General features: G+C 34.2%; 1 protein-coding gene across 3 annotated transcripts in view; it reads right to left on the bottom strand.

Annotated features, from left to right (window-relative positions):
• Positions 1 to 13914, bottom strand: part of LOC149818965 (uncharacterized) — a 39946-nt gene extending 26032 nt beyond the window's left edge. Inside the window, exons 1-3 of one of the 3 annotated variants that reach the window (XM_089985211.1) lie at positions 13487 to 13912; positions 8895 to 8981; positions 7564 to 8648 (exon numbers count right to left, since the gene is read on the bottom strand). In XM_089985211.1, coding sequence (XP_089841337.1) covers positions 7564 to 8648; positions 8895 to 8981; positions 13487 to 13775 — 1461 coding nt within the window. In that variant the 5' untranslated portion in view covers positions 13776 to 13912. Of the gene's footprint in view, positions 1 to 7563; positions 8649 to 8894; positions 8982 to 13486 lie in introns of all 3 variants that reach the window. The other 2 variants (XM_089985210.1, XM_089985212.1) reach the window with 2 other exon arrangements.
• Between the last annotated feature and the right edge of the window lie 9386 nt (positions 13915 to 23300).

The raw sequence follows: 23300 nt of genomic DNA on the forward strand, positions 1-23300 counted from the left end.
AAAATATAAATAATATAAAAACATTAAAACATGCTTATACCATGTTAATTGTGATAAAAATGTGATATTTTTCAAGATAGTAAAAAAAGAAAAAGCAAATTTCTATTACCTAGCAAACTGCCACCATCTTGTTAAAACATATGTACTTAAGTATATATATATATATATATATATATATTGCTTCATACCCGATAAAGGGTATTCTTGTATTTATGCCCAATAGGGGCATTTCTGTCATTTATTTTTTTTAGTTTCTTTTTCTTTCATTATTTCTTTATTTTTATTTTTTTTACTTTTTCCTTTTTTTGTTGGATTGCATTGGGGGTCCCAACTAAGAGTTGTTGGGACCCCCAACGGTCATTAATATGACCGTTGGGGGCTCCTAACGACTCTTAGTGGGAGCCCCCAATGGCCTCCCCTTTAGTTGTATAAATAGGGGTGTTCACCCCTTTGTAAGATAGGCTTTTCCAAGCCCTTATTCTCAATAACATCCCCTTTTTTCTTTGTAAGACCTTTGTTGGCTTTTGTATTTGTCCCTTGTGGACTTGTTCGTTGTCATTGCTCTTGTGGTTGTCCTTTATAGGACATTGGGTATGCTTTAGCATTCCTTATATCTTTTTCCGCTTACTTCATTACATGGTATCATAGCAAGATTGTGCTCTTGATTCTTGTTAAAGTTGTATTTGTTTTTCTTGTATCTCTCTCTTTGCTCATCCTCTCTCTAAATCACCATGGAGGATGAACAAAAGATAGATCTCTCTTTCAAGCTAAATGGTACAAACTATTTGGTATGGGCATCCGTTATGGAGAACAACCTCAAAGGCAAAAAACTTTGAGGTTATGTGATGGGCACCGTTTCGGAACCTCAACTTACCAAAATAGAAGGAGGACAAGAAAAGGCTTTGGAAGGAGGTGCACGAATTAAGGCGATTGAAGAACATCAATCCAAGATTGAGGATTGAGAGAGTAAACATGCAAAGATACTTGCATGGTTTATGAACAATGTGAAATTAAAAATTTGTGCAAACATTGCCAAATTTCGGAAAGCTAACGAGGCATGGTTCTTCATTAAAAGTATGTACACACAAAAAAACCTCGCTAGACAATTCTTTCTTCAAGAAAAGATTCGCACCATTAAGCAAGGGAACATGTGTGTTCGTGACTACTTTAGCTCTCTTAGTCCCTTATGGGATGAGCTCTCTCTCCTAAAACCCAAGTGGGTGGCTAGTAAAGATGTAGAGCTTAGAAGAGAACAAATGGAAAAAGAACACTTTTTGCAATTTTTACATGGGCTTAGGCCCGATTATGAGCAAGTTAGATCTTCTCTCCTCCATAGATCTAAGCCTCTTCTCCTAGAAGACGCGGTTGCCGAAATATGTCAAGAAGAAACCCGTCTTGGCATGATAAAAGGAGATGAAGTCTTAACCGTATTCAAACCCGACAACCATGTTAAGACCTACAAGCCTCCATATTTTGGGAGGCAAAATGGCTATAATGGTAAATATAAGAAAGTCATATGCCATCATCGCCAAGAACCGCGACACATAAGACCTAATTGTCCCAAGATAAATGAAGCTCCCAAACCTAGAGTTGATTCTGTTGAAGAAACCACCCCAAGGAAGGAAGATTCAATCAAAGGAAAAGATTTCTTTTCTCTTGCTCAATTATCGGAGGCGCTTTAAATTCTACTCAAATCTCCATCTACATCGGGTGTCACCATTGCGTCTTCCTCTTCTTCAGGTATGTCTTCTTAGATCCTTGACTCAGGAGCATCTTTTTATATGACACCGGTTGAAAATGGGCTATCCAACTTACATTTTTAATTCAAAAACCTCCTATGTTTTAACTGCCGACGGAACATCTTTACAAATCAAAAGTTTTTGAACATTAAGCTCTTTTTAAAAAAAATTGTGCCAAATGGTAGAGTCGTTCCACAACTAAATTTAAACATTCTCTTTGTTTCTCAAATTTTCAATCATGGATGTGAAATCGCCTTCTCAAATAAGGGTTGCTCTGTGCAGAATCTCTGGTTCGGGAAGCAGATTGGGCAAGGCCATAGGAGGGGGGATCTCTATTACATGAACAAATTGAAACTCCCCACCAACTCTTTTTGTAATTATGTCCAAGATAAAAATATTGAGACTTGACACAAAAGACTTGGACATCCAAGTTTCTCAAAAATGTATTATTTTCCCTCTAGAAAAAAAAATTAATGAGAAAAATTTTGTTGATTGTATTTTTGGAAAAATAAAATCCACTCATTTTCCAAATAGAACCTTTGTGTCTAAGAGGCCTTTTAAATTAGTTCATTTGGATGTGTGGGGCCCTTCTCCTGTCATATCAAAAGGAGGATATTCATATTATGTTACTTTTATTGATGACTTTACTATAGATATGTAAGAATTTATTTTCTTAACTTAAAATCCGATGTCTTCTCATTTTTTAAGAAATTTCATATGATTGTCAAAAAACAATTTTTAAGTAATATCTCTATCCTTAGGTCCGATTCGGGTGGAGAATACTTGTCAAACGAGTTTCAAAATTATCTAGAAACTAATGGAATTTGCCATCAAAAATCTTGTCCTAGAACTCCTCAACAAAATGGTTTAACCGAAAGAAAACATAGACACATTTTGGAAACTACTAGGACTTCTTATTTCAAAAGAAATTCCAAAAAGTTTTTGGGCCAAAGTCGTTCTAACATCAATTTATTTGATAAATAGAATGACATCATCATCTTTACAAAATATATCTCCCTATGAAAAACTATTTGAAAGAATATCTGATTTCAATAGGTTAAGAATTTTTTTGTTGTAAATGTTTTGTTCGTTCACATAAAAGAGATAAATTATCACCAAAAGCTATTGAATGTGTATTCTTAGGTTATGGAGAAAATAAAAAAGGATTTAGATGCTTTGACTCCAAAAATAACAAACTATGTGTATCTAAAGATGTAACCTTTTTGGAAAATGAAAATGGCTTTGAGAAAACTAAAGACATTAGTGAAAGCGAATATGCTTTCTTGTTTGATCTTCTTCCTCAAGAAGAAGTGATTCCTAATGAAAATTCGGTGAATGACCAAGAGGACACTCCTCTTAACAATATTGAAAATGATAATGTTAATAAAATAATACATGAAAACGATATCATTGATAGTAGACCAATTCAAATCTATATTTGGCGTGGTCAAGAAGTTCCCATGAATGCCTTGGAAAAATACTCCCAAGATTCTAGCATAGAGAAAACTTCACTTAGAAGATCCAGTCGTATCTCCAATCCCCCTAATAGGTTTGTTTCAGAGTTACCGGAAGCGCCCCTATAGTAGGGGAAGCACGCTTCCCCGATACGTGCTTCGGAAGCGCGAAACGTCGTGCTTCCAAAACGCGTGGGGAAGCGTCCCCTTTTTTTGGAAAGCGCGTTTCCCTTTTATGAGAAGCGTGTTTCCCTTTTATGAGAAGTGTGCTTCCCTTTTATGGGAAGTGTGCTTCCCATTTAGGGGAAGCACGCTTCCCTCTTTTTACCATTTTATTTTATCTTTTTTTCTTTTTCGCTTCCCCCTCGCTTCTGGTTCGCTTCCTAGGTCGCTTCCGAGACGGTTCGTGACTTGCTTCTAAGTAGTCCCACGCTTTCCGCTTCCTAAATTTTTGAAAGTGCCTCGCTTCCCGCTCCCGCTTCCTCGACTGGCAACCATGGTTTGTTTCCTATGATTCACTAACACCAAAATATAAGTCATGCCTAATTGTGTTACATTCATTCTATGAACCATCCCACTATAATGAGGCTAAGAATTTTCCCCAATGGGTTGAAGTCATGAACTTAGAACTTAGTGCCCTGAAAAAGCAAAAACTTGGAAAATAACTTTATTACTTGTGGAAAAGAAATCTATAGGTTGTAAATGGGTCTATAAAGTCAAAACTAAGAGCGATGGGTCCTTAGAACACTACAAAGCTAGGTTAGTAGCTAAAGGATACTCTCAAGAATACGGTATTGATTATGAGGAAACCTTCGCCCCGGTTGCTAGAATGACTAGTGTTAGGACACTTGTTGTTGTTGCTTCTATTAAAAAATGGCCTATTTATCAATTAGATGTTAAAAATACATTCTTAAATGGTGAACTAAATTAAGAGGTTTACATAGATCCACCACCAGGGGTATGTATTGGTAATGATAAAATTCTTAAACTCAACAAAGCTTTATATGGATTAAAACAAGCCACAAAAGCTTGGCATGATAGATTTAGTAATGTAATGACATGTTTGGGTTTTCGTTCATGCTATACTGACACTGCTCTTTTTGTGAAAAGTATAGGGTCTTTGGTAGTTATTCTTCTGCTTTACATAGATGATATGATTATCACAGGAAGTGATAAGCAGGGAATTAATGATATCAAGAAAGTTTAAAAAAAAAATTGGCATGTCTTATCTTGGATTCTTAAGATATTTTTTAGGTATTGAAGTGGTGTACTCCCCCAGAGGGTACATTCTTTCTCAAATGAAACTTGCAGCTGACATTTGTTCAAAGTTCGGCATTTTAGATGACAAGAAGACAGAAACCCCTGAAGTTATCAATGCCAAATTGAGATTGGAAGATGAAACTTTTCTTAAAGATCTTAATCCCTACAGTCAACTTGTCAGGTCTCTGACATACTTATCCATCACTCGGCCAGACATAGTTAATGCAATTCATTCAGTCAGTCAGTTTCAACACGCACCTACAACGGTGAACATGAGTGCAACCTTAAGAATCATCAGATACATTAAAAACACTATAACCAAGGGAGTTTTTCTTTCCTCATCTTCGTCACTTGATTTAATTGTTTATATTGATGTTGATTGAGGAGGAAATCCCAATGATAGAGCCGAGTTACCGGAAGCTTTTTAGGTAGGTGGGAAGCTTGCTTTCCGAAAGCTTGCTTTCCGAAAACTCGCTTCGGAAGCGTGATACTCCTCGCTTCTGAAACTTCATGGGAAGCTTGATTCCCCCATGCTTCTTCTATGCTTCTCATACACATGGTCTATGCATACTATGTACTTTTCTCACATTTTTTTTCATCTTTTTCATGTATTTTCTCTCACGCTTTCACTGACTTTCCATGTATTTTCTTTAAATTGGTAACCATCATTGTTAGATTTTAACAAAATTTTAACTCTTTTATAGAAAAATTATGAAATATAAGAATGATCAATTTTATTTTAGTTTTTATTTGTTTCTTGTTTGATTCTATATTGCTCCATTTTTATTCATATTTCGCTTTTAAATTGAAACTTCGCTTCCTACTTCGTATAAATTTTAAAATGCCTCGCTTCTCGCTTTTGCTTCCTGTATCGTTTCCCGCTTCCGCTTCCTAGTTTGGCAACCTTGTGATAGAGTCTCAACTACAGGTTTTTGTGTGTTTTTAAGTGACTCTATGATTTCCTAGAAATGCAAGAAGCAACACAAAGTATCATTGTCCTCAACAGAAGCTGAATATCGTGCAATGGCCACTACAACGATGGAGCTTGTGTGGCTTCGCAGTCTTCTTAGTGATATGAGCATAGTCATCTCTACACCTTCGAAGATGTGTTGCGATAATAAAAGCGTCATTTATATCGCAAGCAACCACACCTTCCACGAGCATGCTAAACATATTGAGAGGGACTGTCACTATGTGCGTGATGAATATCTAAGAGGGACTGTCACATTGCCATATGTTACATCCGAGTACCAGTTGGCGGACTTCTTCACCAAAGCTCTTGCTGCTCCTCGCTATATCTTTCTGCTTAACAAGCTTTCGGTCATCTCCCCGTAAAGCTTGAGGGAGGGTGTTAAAACATATGTACTTAAGTATATATATATATATTGCTTCATAACCGATAAAGGGTATTCTTGTATTTCTGCCCAATAGGAGCATTTTTGTCATTTATTTTTTTAGTTTCTTCTTCTTTCTTTATTTCTTTATTTCTTTATTTTTATTTTTTGAACTTTTTTCTTTTCTTTTTTTCATTGAATTGCATTGGGGGTCCCAACTAAGAGTCGTTGGGACCCCCAACGGTCATTAATATGACCGTTGGGGGCTCCCAACGACGATTAGTGGGAGCCCCCAATGGCCTCCCCTTTAGTTGTATAAATAGGGGTGTTCACCCCTTTGTAAGATAGGCTTTTCCAAGCCCTTATGCTCAATAACATCCTCCTTTTTTCTTTGTAAGCCCTTTGTTGGCTTTTGTATTTGTCCCTTGTTGACTTGTTTGTTGTGATTGCTCTTGTGGCTGTCCTTTATAGGATATTGGGTATCCTTTAGCATTCCTTATATCTTTTTCCGCTTGCTTCATTACACATCTCACTGAACCCTTGCTCATATGACATTTATCTTAGAAGCACCATGCTCCTCTGAGCTCCCGAAAGAGTTCATGGGAAACGCAAACCTTTGCCCCTGCTTAAAGTTGCCAAAATAATTTGCACTAAAAGAAAATTCTAAGAGAACAGTGCAACAAAGAACTAAAAGGAAGATAAACCAGATATGGCAAAGATGTGCACATTGAGCTGGATATCTGAGGCCAGGGACAGAATTATGAATGAAATACATTAAATGAAGTTCATGGATAGCATTGAGAAACAGAATGTCATTTGCAGAGGGGCATGAAGCAATAGAATTAAAATGAGCAATGTGTTGAATGCTGACAGAACTAGGAGAAGGGGAACATCAAGATATAATAGCAAAGAACATCCAGTGTCTAAGGATGGATAGTGAGAGGTATCAATGTATTTGTAATAACCATAGAACAGATTACCTACACAACAAGGTCCCAAACAGAGGGATAGTTCATCTTTTTAGATGGGAAGAGTGTCATACTCTTATCATATTTGAGAAATTTTGCAAGCCCTAGTTCTTATGATCTAGAGTTATAAAAACAAAGTTACTTCTAAAGGAGGGTTTTCATTGAAAAAGTAAACAAATACAACGAAAGAGTATAATTTCAAAAGCCCACAATAAAATTTCAGAAAGAGATATGCGGTCCATTAACCTTCTCTTTCCTTATCTTCCCATTTTGATGTTTATAGAAATCAAGAGCACAAAATGTGCACTGTTAATTTAAAATGAATGCAAAGTTTCTGACATAATTTGACATCAAAACATAAACCATTACAAGGGTAAGCAAACATTGTTTCTTCACTGTAGTTCAGTGAGAAGGCTTTCCCCAGCAGGTAATTATTCAACAAGAACAACCACACAGAGACCACCTTTACACACAACTGTTCAACATAAGCTTATGCAGTTCCAAGAGATATGGTCTCCCCTTTCAAATGGGAATTTGTAAAAGAATTGTGATAATAAAGATTAGTCACTCTATGTCACAAGGATACTCCATCTCCATTCCCATACTATACCCCCATATAGTGTTATTAATGGAGAACTCCGCGATGATAGCCATCTCGCTTATGTTAAAGTAGCAGCCAGAAAATTCACAAACTGATATATGCAAAGGATAGACTGGAAATGAAAGCAAGAAAAATAAGCAGTTTCTAGTAGAACTGTAGCAGCAATTACTTCAGTTATTACCATTCATAAGTAACATGATAGGATACCTTCAAAACTTGCAATGCTGCCAAAGCCTGCACCTGAACCTGGTCAATGACTGGAGGAACCACTACTTTCCCAGGAGTCACCTGTAGAGCTGAAACTAAAGATGGAGCAGGTATTCCAGCGTAGGAAAAGGTATTTTCAGGACTTGGTGACACAGTGAAAGAGCTGCTTCTATCAGTTTCAGAAACACCATTAGCGTACAGTTCATTTCCATGTAAAGAAGATTCTAAAGTATCAACTGTCTCCACTGACTCGTTCCCATCTAAAGTGCTCCCATTGAGAGATGCATTAATATCATCAACAGGAAACTGTGACGTTGATTCATCCAGGTCAAAAGTTTGCTCTCTTGAGGTGGATGTTGACATAACAAAATCAGACTCCAAAGAGGAATCTTGATGACCACTTGATTCAAGAGGTAATGAGAATTCAGAAGTCAGTGGGTTTTGGAAAATTTCATTACCAGAAACACAAGGCACATTGGTATGGAGATTGGAATGTTCAATTTTCACTGAGACAACAATTTCTTCCTGAGAGCTAACTAGATCAATATCAGGTATAGAAAAACTAGCTGGATGATCAGTGCCTATATTTTCTTTGCTTGTGTCCATGTCTACCATGTCAGAGGATTCATGTTTGGTAATTGTTTTTAAGCTAGTCATATCAGGACAATCATCAGTAACTGCAGCAGACATATCAGATGTTCCCAGATTTGAATCAGGTAATACAGAAAATTCATTAACATCAGAGTGCAGTTGAATTTGTTTTCCCACTTCATCACTAATAACGGCAAGATTGTTGGATTCAACCACATTAGATTTTGACTCATCAGGTTCAACAGTTTGTGTTGAGGTCACCTCATCAGGTCTGCTTTCAGAAGAAGCTTCACTATATTCTTCAGATGGAAAAGAGTCCTTGGTTGTACCTGTACTACATTCTAAACCAGACAAGGTTTTGTCTGTAAGCCCATTGTTCTCATCTGATAACACAGACTTGCACTCATTTCCCATCTGATCAACTTCATCGCTGTTTTCAGATGCTAATATTGCTTCTTGCTGCAAAGTCAAGGGTTTCATCTGCTCTTTAACACCTGGAGAAGGCAACAGGATCAGAAAGAAATACATGCTATAGTGTGTAACTATGGAAAACTAACAAATAACCTAGAAGCAAAATTATTGTCAAAAGACTCAAAACTACCTTTAGAAGGATTTCGTAAATAAATTCAAAGTTATAGCTAGGCAGCTTAAGATTATTAAACTAATTCCATACAGAAAATATGTTAAATAACCATAAGAATAAGACATACTGCCTGATAAAACTAAGTTATCTTACTTACCATCAGTACTCCTCTTGCCTAAAGACAATGATGCAAAAGCAACCCCAGCAGCAAGTATAACACCAGCAGCACCAGCTGTCACAATCCCTGAGATTAAGCTACTAAACAAGTGTCATTAGACCACTACAAATCTGCAATTTGATATATCCAACTTTATGAATTCCAAACAAATAGATCAAAAAGCTTCAAATATCATGTCTAATCTAGCTAAATCAATAATCAGTCAAAGCTGATCATCAAAGGAATAATTTAATTTCTAGCGAGAAAGGGTGTAGGGCCTATAACAGAAAAGGTCTGCACCAGTCTAATGATGTTAGATTTGATGAAACATGATAATTCAACATAATTTGTGAAATTACAACAACCTGACTCAGATACATCCAATCCTATTCAACTGATTTCTCATGGTTTGATTCAAATCAGATCAACATGAACCAATTGGACGACTTTGTCATGATACAGCAGTTTTTTGTTATTACTGGACAATTTTCAATGTCCACCAAACGCTTGGTCCTAGTTACTATATCTACTGAAGTTTTCTCATATTTTGAACACCCCCAAATGTTTGCCACTTTTAAGCAGAAACCCTCATCAAGACCACCCTTGATTTAATTTTGGATTATTGTTGATTTTGAAGTCAAAATTATCATGTCACCTCTATAAAAGTGCATTTATAATTTCCCCCCATGCTCACTATAAATTTATTTTCGACCTCAAAAACATACCAAATGTCTATTATCAACCAGTTTTATTGATTGAGAGGAAGTTGTTGGGACAAGAACGAGTGAAAAGGTCGAAACAAAAATCGTCTTTAGTTACTTTTTATAAGGGTAAATTGTCATTTCAACAAAAACATTAAAGGGGGTTAATGTTAAAATATGTAATTTTCTTATTATACATATACATATATATATATATGTAATTATTTCCAAATGTAATTTTTATTTATTATTTATTTTTTTATCTACTAGCTGTTGGGTTAGGAGTGCCTAACGGCTAGTTTGACTAGCCATTAGGCACTCCTAATGGCTAACTTGTCTCTCTCTTATTCCCTATCTTATATATATATATATATATATATATGGCCTCTACCATTATCTTGTATGCCTTTAGTGAGTATTATTCATCAATAAATATCTATATTTTTTATGTGTTGTTCTCTTGTTCTCATTCTCTCTTTGCCTTAATGCATTTGTTATTGGCCTTGGTGGCTTTTTGTATTGCCCTTGGTGGCGTGTGTTATTGGCTTGTTGCCCTCTTGTATTTTTTGTACTCTCTCATGTTATTTGATTACAGTTAACTCATGGTTGTTTGCTTAAACAAGACAAGAGTTTGGGGGTATTCAAAAACTAAGAAAACTTTGGTGACCAAAAAGTTTGGGTGATTTGAAAAGTATCCGTATTTTTAAAAAATAAACTCATTCACATGATGATTCTGGCCACGACCATATGAGAGTTGATCTGAGTTTTAATAGAGTTACAATAGAGTGCATAAAAAGCACAATTACTTGCTTTTAAAAGTTAATATTCTATCACAAGCAGGTAAATGGAATGACCATTTGCAAAAGCAAGTGAAGAAAAAAGCAATCATTACAAGACGGGTCAGTTCGTAATAAGCCACTGTTTTTGCCCAATTTGCTTCTCCATGCAACACAAAGAATATTGGTAGGATATTTGAATCTTATTGTGTAAACGAAGCTGTGTATTGCTTAAGGTGGATTCAATATTTAGCCAACGCACAAAATAACTTATGACAGAATGTTAGCCTGGAATTATGACCTAAGATAATTTGGAGAACAGCTCATGGACTTTAATGAAGTCAGTTTTGGAAGCTCTTACCAAGATGAGAAGAGCCTGACCAGAAAGTTAACCGAAGTTAGACCAAAACATAGTAGCTAAACTCCTCCTTGGCCATTACTTGGAGTTTGCCTTCCTCGGCAAATCGTGATTAATCGGGAGAAAAAACGGTCAAACACGGCATGCAAACTTCTCGTCAACTCACAAAACATGATTGATCAGCAACATTGTGAATATTACATTACAATCCATAAATAGCTAATTTTAAAAATATAAATAATAAAAATGATCTAATTATACTCTTAAAATTGGTGGCATGTTAATATTTTAATTATATAATACCATCATGTCAAAACTACACTACTTATAAATAAATGCCAATTAAAAAGAATAAAACCAATATGTAGAATCTGTGACAACAAAATACTGAAATTAATGAAATTGAAAGCAAATAATATATAATCTACTTAACTCTCAAAAATGATTAGTTTTAACTTTACTATCAGACATACAAGATTAATAGTTTTTAATGTACATAAATGCTATTGATTTTAAATTTATACTGATTAAATTTATTATATTAATATTTTTAAACATACATAAAATACTATTTAGTTTTATATTCATATTCATTTTAGTTTCAGATTTATCTTCACATTGTCATTTTCAAAATTTTGATTTGTAATTATATAATAAAATACTAACCCTTTTTTTTATCAACAAATAGTAACCTTTTGATCCTGTAGTTGGTATTGGAAAGGTTAAATTAAGCTCTCTCTCTCTCTCTCTCTCTCTCTCTCTCTCTCTCTCTCTCTCTCTCTCTCTCTCTCTCTCTCTCTCTCTCTCGACGCAAAAAACCACTTCCCAATTGAATGGCAATACATTGCCATTTATCACCTAGGTCTATTGATGAGTTGGTCATGTCTCGATTTTCCTTGCAAATCAGGGTCACCAACTCAGCCTGCTAACATATTGCGATTCATCGATGTTTAGCCGAGGAATCACCGATCACGGGTACAATGATCCATAAAGATGACAAAACACCATATTGGAATCATTCTACCATTGGTTATGATTGAATTGCAACTCCTAATTATTTTCAAGTTTGGTAACTCCATATTATATTAATGATCGATGCCCTTCCCAGAAGGATTAGCTATAAAAAAAAGGAAAAAAAAAAGTAAAAGAACTTATCACAAATAACATCTGTTTTAATCTTTGAGATCACCAAACAGACAAACCCCGGAAGACACATAAGAAAAACAAAATGTTACAGAGGGGATGCAAATTAAACAAATAATTTGGAAAAACACTATTGTTGGATATCACAAGCAGTCCCACAGCATGAGCTCAACTGGATGTACCAAACAAGTGCAACTGTCCAGTGCCATAACTGTGAGATGTGACAAGTCTCTTAACCATGTTTCATCCACCAGTGTTTTTTCACAAGCAGAATATACCATCAGTATTGAATTCTTCATATGCCATCTGTTAGCTTGGCTCCACAAATATGTTGTACATAATAACCAAAATATTCCAGTATGCTAGGGTAGAGACCATTTGAACTTAAAGAAATCCCAGTACTCTTGTGATGCCAGGCTGTTGGTTGCACATCACAGAGCAAAGTAGAGAAACTTCTAACTAACCAATCCCAGCTATGATCATGACAACTGATAGAGATTACTTATGGTGACTTCTTGCTTCAATTTAACAGCATACCGCACTTCTCCAAGACATTATTGTTTGACTAAGATTTTACAATGTTTATTAAAAATAACTTCTCACAAAAGAAAAATCATAAACGAAGATAAGAACAACATCATCAATGAAAAGGGGATTGCACATAAACATGGAATCGTCTGAGGAGACCTATTGAGAAACAAGCTCAACCATTGTTTGCAGAATTCCTAAAACCACGCAGAGGAATGAGGTTCCATGCAGCCTTATTAAGCTTTCAAGAAGTATATAAGCTAGATTTAGCACAGATTCTTCTTTTTTGTTATTATGTTTCAAAAAATCATATAGAACTATAACCAAAAAAACTTAAAAGCCACTTTTGTGCAATCCCGATCTTCAAGACAGTGCAGAAACTCAAGCATCACATCTTTCCTAAACACGTCCTAATTTCACCACTTAGCTCAGTGAGTCAAAGAATGTCTCCCATTTTTCTCTCTCTTCATTCTTCTTACGTATGAAAGTAAGAAAGATCAGCAATGAAACAGTGAAGAGAACAAACAAAAGAGTAAGCCGCAAGGTGGTCTTAACACATCACCACTGGTTAACAACACTACAAACATCTGCGAACTGCCTCACCAAACCCCAGGAAGCCAAGATTTGAGATGCCAACATGAGCCATCCTACATATTCAAGCAAATGCAGCACGAAACATAGAAGATTTCAAAGTATCCATCACAGCGAAGACTCACAAACACATTTGCAAATGCGCAAAGTGTGAACACATACAAAAGCAACCAGCACCGAGCAAGAAGAACCAATTGGGCAGCCGCAACCGCAGCCGCATCACATAACCAATCTAAAGATGCCAAGAAAACAACAAAATCAAGATATCCGAGACCCCAAAAAGTGAATCAAACACAAGGAAAACCCTAAAGCCAAACCATAATTACAGAGAGCCAACACCAAATTCTGACGAGAAAAATGAACCAAAGAAGTAGACTCGACCAAAACACACACATAACCCACAAAAACCAAATTGAAGCACAAACCGAGTAACTACTCGAAATCACGATTCACGAATACCAAATGTCAAGCACGTCCACAACTAATCACTCCTACCTCCGAATCGGCGCCGCCGTTCCGATCCCGAGTCCGACGAGAACCAGCCGGAGAACGACTCCGCGGAGCCCTTCTCTGGCTCCATCCACGACCGACCGTCGGGGCTCACGTCAACGTCGCCGTCTCCTCTTCCGGAGACGGAACTCGCATGGATCCTCCAACACAACGGACGAACACTTTGCCGGAAAATTAATGAGTTCCGTCGGACGGAATCCGGGGAAGAACGCGAGAGAGTGCGGCGTCGGAGTTGATAAGAATTGGGAGACGAAGGAATTCCCAAAGAAGCCATCGAGTTTCAGATGAAGGGAAGAATGAACAATTAGGGTTCCGTTGTTTGGGTGGGGGAATTTGCAGAGGGAGAGAGGGTGGGTGGGTGGGTGGCGTTGGAAGAACCAGCGCCGACGAAGCAGAAGAAGAGTGTTGTGTGTGATTGTGATTTTTTTGAGTAATTTACAGAAAAAACCACCCCAGAGGGGTGTAAACCCGGGCGCACCCCTTACCCCATAGAGCCACCGACTTCGGTTTTCGCAACAGAATAACGCCCGCAGGAATCGAACCCCGACTTCCCGTCTAACAATCGAGGCCCGTTCCAACTACGCTACCCAATGTTATCAGTATCGGTGCGTATGAGCCGATACGCATCGTATCGGCATAAAATTAATAAGATTCACCCTGAATAGGTTATCTTTTAAATAAATACAAAAATACTAAAAAATAATGTTTATTATTATTTTAATGATTTTAACATGTATCACGCTACAATAGCTACATAAAAAAAATTTTTAGCCGATACAGAATAATTCACTTGAGTATCGATATCGACCGATACAGCTGAATTGGTGGCCCAATTATTGACAACATTGACACCAGGCCTATTGAAATTAAGGGTGTCAATGGATCGGGTTTACCTGAACCCGACTCGAACCAAACCCTAGAGGGTCGTGACAAATTAGAAGACTCGATTAAGACTCGGGTTCAGACATGAAGGTCCGATTAATACATGAACCCGGATATAGTTTCTGAAATTTTATACCAGACTCGGGCCCGACCTGAGTTCCGATTAAGACCCGTAATTTTTCAATGTAAAAATGATAAAAAATATTATTCTACCGGGTATGGTCCGAGTATGGTTCATGTAGTTCGTATAAGATCCGGGTATGGTTTCTCTTATAGTAGACCTGACTAAACTTGGGTCTAGGCCTGATACCATACCTAAAAACATGGTCCAAGTATGGTTCCACTTGGGTCCGAACCAAATCCAACCCGTTAACACCCCTAATTGAAATACACTAGTTAAAATAATCCAACCTATTCTTTTTTTATGTTTAAAAAAAAACTCACTCAACCTTAGGGGTGGGCATCAAGCTGGCCTGACCCGCTAATGGACCGGCCGACCGGTCCCATCAATGATGGGCTGGCCTATTGGGAAAACCAATAACCACGGCCCTCCCATTAGGCCCATGGGCCTAATATGGCTGGGTCGGGCCTATATATATATATATATATATATATATATATATATATATATATATATATATATATATATATATATATATATATATATATATATATATATATAAAACTTATGTTATTTATATTATATATTATATATATTATGTTATATATATAACCCAAGATTTTTTCTTGATAATTAATAAATAAATGATGAATTATCAGTGCATTTATGACTATAATTGTGAATTCCTGATTTTTTTTATTTTCTTGATTTCGAATTATTATAAAATTAAGTATCAAGAACATTACAAGAATAATTAAAAATTTTAAAATATATGAACTAAATAAGAAAATAAATTATTTGTATATTTTTAGATTATGGATATTGAATTTAGATTTAATTAAGGATTGATTGAATTGGATATAACTCAGAATATTTGGATCTAATTTCATTAGATTTGACCAATAGTATCGGATGCTCCAAACATCATTATTGTTTCAACAGAAATTTTAGCAGATCAATGGATCACTTATTAAATCGGATTCAATCTTGATATTTCTCATTTTGAGGGTATCAAAATCGACTATCTGCATGCCCCAATTGGTGTTGATTTGAGCATTTTATCATCGACCAAAGTTTATGCCTAATTGTATGTCAAAAAATAATGTTTCGACATCGACTAAAATTTTTTGTCAATCTATGTGCATACAATTAAATATAAGACTAGTACGACGATCTATATTTTGAGGGCTATAAAATCGACTATTTAAACATCAAATTTTGTTGAGTCTTTTGGTTTGTAGGAGGCACAAAAGGTTACCATGTCACTGGCGCCCAAGCCAATGTAAGAAGTTTTTACTTTTCTTCTCTATCTTAATTAATTTTGAAATCTAATGAATTAAGACTCATAATTTGTTTTTTTATTTTATTAATAAAAAAAGATTAATAAATATTAACTTCTTATATTAAATATGGAACTCTTGTCTAAGTCCATCTATAAATAGAGGCCCTTATGAGGAGGATTAACATGGTTAATTCTCTCTCCCATTCTCATTAGAATCATCTAACATTCTCTTCTTTCTTCTTCCTTCTTCCTTCTTATTTCTTCTTGGAACTTTTTCAATAGCCATTAAACCTACACATACTTTGGTGGTTGTGGTTGTGTAGAGATCGGACTACCTGATTTTCCCTTTTTTGCTTTAAGAGATCCATCAATTCTCAGATAAGATTTACGTAGCCAATGCTCTTTACATACATGAAGCATGTAGATCTATATTATTTTAATTTCTAGCAGTATATTTACAAGTTTTGATCTATTTTACATGTTTTTTATTGAAAATTTTATTTATTTGATTCAAAAAAGATAAATAGTAGGTTTCCCATAAAAATGATTTTTAAAAACATGCCTAATTAGGGTTTCGTTGTGGTTTCATATTTGATTCAATCATAACATGTTTTTTTATGGTGTTATTCATGAGTTAAAGCATATTAAGCCAGATCAAATCTAAAATAATAAGATTCTAAAGGCTTTATGATCTTAAAAAGAGTTTTTACAAAACATTTTCTAAGAAACCAAAATCTAAGATGTTTGATATATTATTCTCAATTAGTTTAGAAATAAATCAATATCTTTTTTAATATCAGCCCCAAAAATCTAAATAAATTCACTATGATGATCTACATATCTTGATCTTAAATTTAGACTCTTGTTTCATCTATTTTTTACTCGTATTGAGGAAGAAACATTTATTTTAATAGAGCCCCAGTTTCTGACTCCGGTTATAGGATTATTTTGATCCATCTCTGATAAAAGATGTGTATACCCAAGAAAAATGATTCCAAATATTTTATAAATATTTTGGATGAATATATAAATTCTAAGGAATACATTAATTTGAAGAAAATCTTGTAGTTTACAAATTTTGGATCAAAATTGTCAGAATAGGGTTTCATAAAAGATTTTTAATTATTTATGTATTTATTATTCTTAAGATATGTTTATTGGATGTTGTTCTTGACAGGTACAGATAACTACTAGAAAAATATCACAATTTTATATGTGTTTGGTTATTCTTAACATATTTTATAAAAATGGGTCAACAAATATATGAGTTTCCATAAAGACTTATGCTTGTGTTCAAGTAATAACGGTTGTGGACCTTAGGGTTTTAAATATATTTTTGACATGTATGACATATTATCAGTGTTTATAAACCCCATGAAATCAAAATAAAGTGCTAAACATGTGAGAATATCTGAATGAAGGATTATGTGAGTTGTATATGTATGACATGACTCAATTTCTATTGTCTTGTGAATTAACTATTTTGATTGGTTCTAAAAGCAAGTACTCTTAGTTAGATGATCATATTCAATATGTTAATTTGTTAAATCTTCTTATGGTTTCTTCGTATGACACTCAAGACCTCGATTTCTCAAAATTTGATTTAGGGTTTTGGAGTTGTTCTCAGATTTTGATTCTTTCAAAGGCATATGTTGATGAGATGTGAATGTTTACAAGTTTGAACAACATGAACTAAATTAAGTTATGTGAATTTGTCTTGTTTAAACATGATTACAACTGAACACAATTAGAAATATATAAGTCTTTCCGGTTTGGGTTTATGGGGGCCTGGATAAGGGAAAAAGACTTATGTGTTTTTTGTTACAGAATAGTTGCAGTGAGTTGTTTAATTTTTATATTATCATGAATATTTTATTTAGGTCTGTTATGATTTAAGAATTGAAAAGTCAATATATAAATTAGAGTCATATTGATTTGCTCGGTGAGAGTTTATAAGAGCTTTTATAAAAAAAAAACGTGTTTATGGCTTTAATTAGATTTTGATATTTTTCCTAAACTTTTCATAAATTCAGTTTTTGAATCACTTTAAATCTGATACAAATATTTATGATAGAGATAAAGGTGAGTTTGATTGCTTTTGAAAAGTTATGGTTATGGTGTAAAGATGGCTTGTTTCTGAGGAAATGGTTCATACATATATTGTAATTGAGATTTATGAATTTGTTCAATTATGGTAGTTTAATTATGTAATTTTATGATAATCTTATTATGAGCATGTTTATAAGTACAAAGCATGTAAAAGATGAATATAAACATATTGATTTTATTGCATATTGGCCATATATGCGAATTCAGAATGATATATATCTATGATATTATTGCATGCTCATTCCTGAATATTGGAAATATTATGATACTACATAATTTAATTGTTAAATAGTATGTTGACATGATTTCTTGTTATGAGAATGCATGTTGTGCTTTGAAATGTAGTGTTTGTTAAATGTATGCAGGATGAGTAGAAATCCCACGGGATTACATGGGCACTTGGTGTGCTTGATAAATTATGAATTTATGGTTCCAACCGAGAGAATAGTGAGATGACAATGCACTAGCTTAAATAGTAGTTGTATTTACCTATGGCCCAATAAATAAAGATAACCCAGAGTAGGATTTCAGGTATGTCTTTACCGAGGTATATTGAACTGGAATGGTCCTTGGAGAGAGGGTAGGCAGTATGGAACTTTTTGGGTCTTTATTTTTATTGAGTTGCGAGGGGCAATACCTCGACGGTCCCCTAACCCAGAGAATTTAGAGAGACCAGGACTGCTACTTTTATCCTAGGTGGGCATATCCCTTGGACTTCTGTATAAGTGAGTAATCATGATCATCATAGCTGCCTGAGGCCATAGCCCCTAGGTAGATTCTCTCAAAGCACACCGCTACCTCTCACAATTTGACTCCGCTCTTGGGGAAGTATGCAACTCACCAGCTACTCGGGAAAATTAAAATACATGACATAATAAACACCTTGAGTAGTTTGGACTATGTTCGTGTTAGTCCTACACATACTCGATAGGTATAAATAATCAAGTGAAACGTAATATACTTGCTCACTTTACTGTATTTTATTTTTGTTTCTGAAATTTTATGGATTCAAGCTCATTGATAAATATCTTGATCTCATTTAGAATTGATGTTATAGATGCTTGATATTATTATTTCTTACTTGTTTATGAATTATGGATGCATGAATATCTTGGAGAAATCTTGTAATTGCCTTTTTTGATAGTTGATGCAGTAATTTAGCTATCAATGTATATATCTTGTATTAGTTGTGTGAAACTTACTAAGACTTTTCAAAGTCTCATGCTTTCAAAATAAAATATTTTCAGGTAATATGTGATGTGTGGAGTCAGTGCAAGAAGATAAAGGGGGTTGTGAAGACTGGTGATTTCGATGATCCCAAGGTCTACTTGTCTCGTTTCAATTTTAATAATTATTGATTATTTAATAAATATTTATTTGAATAATTACCTTAATGGTCCAATACTTAAATAAGATTATTTTATGTTAAGTTGATTTCTCTTATTGGTATGAATTGGTAATGTTTTAAAATGTAATGTGTTTGTGAGATTTAACCAAATCTAGTTTATTAAATTGATTTCTAAATTTAATATTTTCTGTTGTGTTTGCTCACACCAGTAATAACTTAAGGATTTTGTCATGTGGACGCTTTATTCTTGAACTTTGTTCTATGGAGCTATTAAACGTTGGTGCATGCGCATGCTGACTCCTTAGAACTTATTCCGGTTAAGGCAATGCCAATGATGAAAGACTTAGTTCTTTTATGTAATGATCCAATCATATTTGTTAACAGTGGTTTTGTACTTGATATGGTACTAGGATGCTAAAACACGCTCGCGCTTGCGCTCAGACGGGTTGTCTAATACTTGGTACGATTAAAACATGTCTGTTGGTGAGACTCTTGCATTATTACATTTTGAAAAAGAAAAAGAGAATCATCAAGATGTTATATATATATATATATATATATATATATATATATATATATATATTGTTTCTAGTATTTTTTGGTTGAAATATGTCGGGTCGTTACAATCTATATAATATATTATAATATATATTATGTTATATATCATATATATAATGTATATGATATATATATAATAATAACATGCTCAACCGGGATGGCCCGTTGTCCAGCACGTGTCCGCCCGCTTTGGGTCAGGCCAGCCCATGGGCTGCCCTGGTCGAGAGCCCACCTTTACTTTACCTTTGTTTGGCCTAAAAAAATTGTTTGAAAGGCCTTTTCGTTTAAATGAGAATCAGAATCACAAGAGGCCTCATATGACTCCAAATCAAATGTGATTTGGAATCACATGTGGCACAACAAATCTGAACAAAGCATATCTATTTGCATCACTAATTGGAATGCAATTAATTTATTAGCTATGAGGCATGCATCTAGACTAGAGGTGAAACGGGTCGAATTCCCGTATAGTCTAATTTGATTCTGTTGGACACACATTCAGTTACAGACTATATCACAAGGACATGCCATAAAAGACATGGGAGGGACACATAGTTTTTGACTAACAAGAGGGTAAGTTGGAGTATCCCTGTGATATAGGTTATGGGTCAACAAATTGTGTCAATCTGAACACTTCTGCATTTTATTACTTTGTATCTTAAATCCAATGATCGAATTTGGCATAGGGTCCATCTTGAATTCATGGGTTTTACTGACACAGGATCTCCAACTCTTTGATCCAAGGTCCAAAACTACCCCCAAGTTCATGAATAGTTAACCCAAGATTCAAGGGCGGATCCAGGGGGTAAGGAGGGGCCCCTGCCCCTCCTAAAGTTTTGAAAAAAATATATATTAAAAACAAAACAAATTCAAAACACATAAAAATTAATTGAAAAAATATTTCATTATAACTAATTTAATTTCAACACAAAAAATTCAAAACATAGGAGATCAGTGAAATTAAAAATAAAAATAAAATAAAATAAATATTTCATTATAAGTAATTTATGCAAAATAAACTCAAAACACATAAAAATTCAAAAAAAGATTGAAGTGAAAATATATTTGTAGCACTACAAATCACCATAAAAAAGTACTTGCAATTTCACTAATTCAAAAAACAAACATAATTAAACCTACAACTAAATTCCACGTACAATTTTCCATATTTAACAAAAAATAAAATTTCAATAAAAAATAGTAACATTTCCCACATTTAACTACAACAAATTGTCATAAAAAAAGTGCATTACTCCTAATTTGATGAAAGACAAACAAAAGTCAAACCAAGATTGGAAATTTTTACTATAAGAATTGCATGCACTATCCTTGATTCATGTAATTAACAAACACAATTAAAACTGAGATTCGGTCGGATCCTCCACATTTCTCCCCAAAACACTAACCCTAAAACCACAAAATTACCCTGAAAATTAAATTGTGCAATAAAAAAAATTTATTTTGCATTGATCTCCTAAAATTTTATTTTGTGTTGTCTCCTTTCCAAACTTTTTTTTTCAAAAGGCTTGATAAAGTTTTGATTTCAAGTTTTTTTTTTTTAATTTGACTGATGTATTGTTAGGGTTTAGGTTTTTAATGTAGTTTTTTTTAATTACTGTGAATGTTTAGTTAGGGTTTCTTGTGTTTTATTTTTTATTTAGCATTTGGCATGAGTAATTAACACTTGATTTTATTTAGAATGTTAGGATTTTTTTCAATTAGCTTAAATTTATGACTTTTTTGGACTTTGGGTATTGATTAGGGTTTTTGCAAATGACTTGAATATGTATGTAATTAGTGTTTTAGGGTATTTTTGTATTATTTTGTTTTAAATTATCATTAAGCATGATTTCATCAATGAAGGCTTAATTTTGGTTATCAAATCCTTAAATCTTTGATTTTTCTAAGAATTTAAATGTTTTATTTTGGTTTGTCAAATGACACAAATATTTAATTTGGAGTTTTGCTTTTTTTTAATTAGCATGTTTATGAATGATATTTGCTATGATTTAAGGTTTTAATTTGGTGTTTTTATATTGACATGAAAAAATAGTGTATGGTTCTAGAGTTTTTGTGTGTTTTTTAATTACCATTAGGCATGAATGAATGAGTATTGTGTGATTTTATTTTGGTTAAAATATTAGGTTTTTTTATTAATTAACATAAATCATAATTTTTGATGTTTGTTGAAATTGAGATTTTGATTTGTTTTTTAAGAATGACATAATATTTGGTTATGGTTTTGATTTATGAAGCCTGTAGGATTAGAGATTTGATTTGTTTTTTTTTTTAATATCATGAATTAGTATAATTTATTAGTAATTATTGTTTTGTTTTTACTTTGCATTTGTGCCCACCCTAGGTTAGCTCTCTCTCTCTCATCAAACATATAGGTTGTGGGTGTCTTGAATTTTAGATATGATTCGAAAATATTTTGGTGGTAGCTAAGGGATTGAGCCATTAGGCTCGAGATCGAAGCCCACCATTCCGGCGGTATGGACCTAGCTAGTTTTATAAATTTTTTTGGTACCAACTAGGGTTTTATATCTTTTGTGATTTATATAGCCGCCTCCTTTGCGAGTTGTGGATGAAAGTTTCAATGTATTGGAGATTAAGGTTTTGAGAGATTTGTATTTTCTCACATTTACTAGTGGATTTCTTCCTCCTTCACTTGTGAGCTTAGGTTTGAGTGTCAAACCCATAGTTGTTAGACGGGTACTGGTACTGGTACGAGTACTAAACACTAGTACGAGTAAGCAAGGCCCTCAAAAGTTTTGAGTACATTTTTTTTTTAAACGTGCATCTAAAAATTTTAGTACGAGTTTCTAATGGACATTGATACGATATTTTGGTACGTGATTTCCTTGATGATGGTACGAGTTTCTGAAAATTATATCTCAGAATTTATGTTATAAGAATAATACCATAATATATACTCTCACAAAAAATGCTAAGGAAAGTAACAGCGCTAAAAATCAAAATATCACCTAATTTTACTATGTATTACCATAGCAATGGGCCAATGTCTCAAGTAACATGTAAAAGCAAAATATTGAAAGTAATATATTTCAAGACAATAACTAAATAAAACAAAAATATAGAACAATCTCAAGCTAATGATGTAAGGGTTGCCTAATGATCTCTTGAATGCCTTTTTCAAATCTCCATCAAAATATTGGTATAAAAATACAAAATTCATATTTAAATTAAAGAAAAAGAAATAACCTCTAGATCCACACATAAAAAACGTGTAAGAGGGGGTTAAAGATGTTTTTATTATCTCATGTCGTACCTTGTTTGAGAGTATACAATTATTGCCACCACCATAGATGAAACCAAGTTTGGTACTGGTTTCACTCAGAGGCGGAGCGGGGGGGGGGCAGGAATGGGCTGTAGCCCAGTCCTGCCTCCCGAAACAGTTAAATTTTATTTTTTTAAATGCCCAGTCATAGCCCAGCCTTGATTCCATATGAAATAGATTTTTATCCATTTTTTAGCC

Source organism: Nuphar pumila, chromosome 13 (genome assembly GCF_984573655.1).
Source record: "Nuphar pumila chromosome 13, dmNupPumi1.hap1.1, whole genome shotgun sequence".
Taxonomy (NCBI): Eukaryota; Viridiplantae; Streptophyta; class Magnoliopsida; order Nymphaeales; family Nymphaeaceae; genus Nuphar; species Nuphar pumila.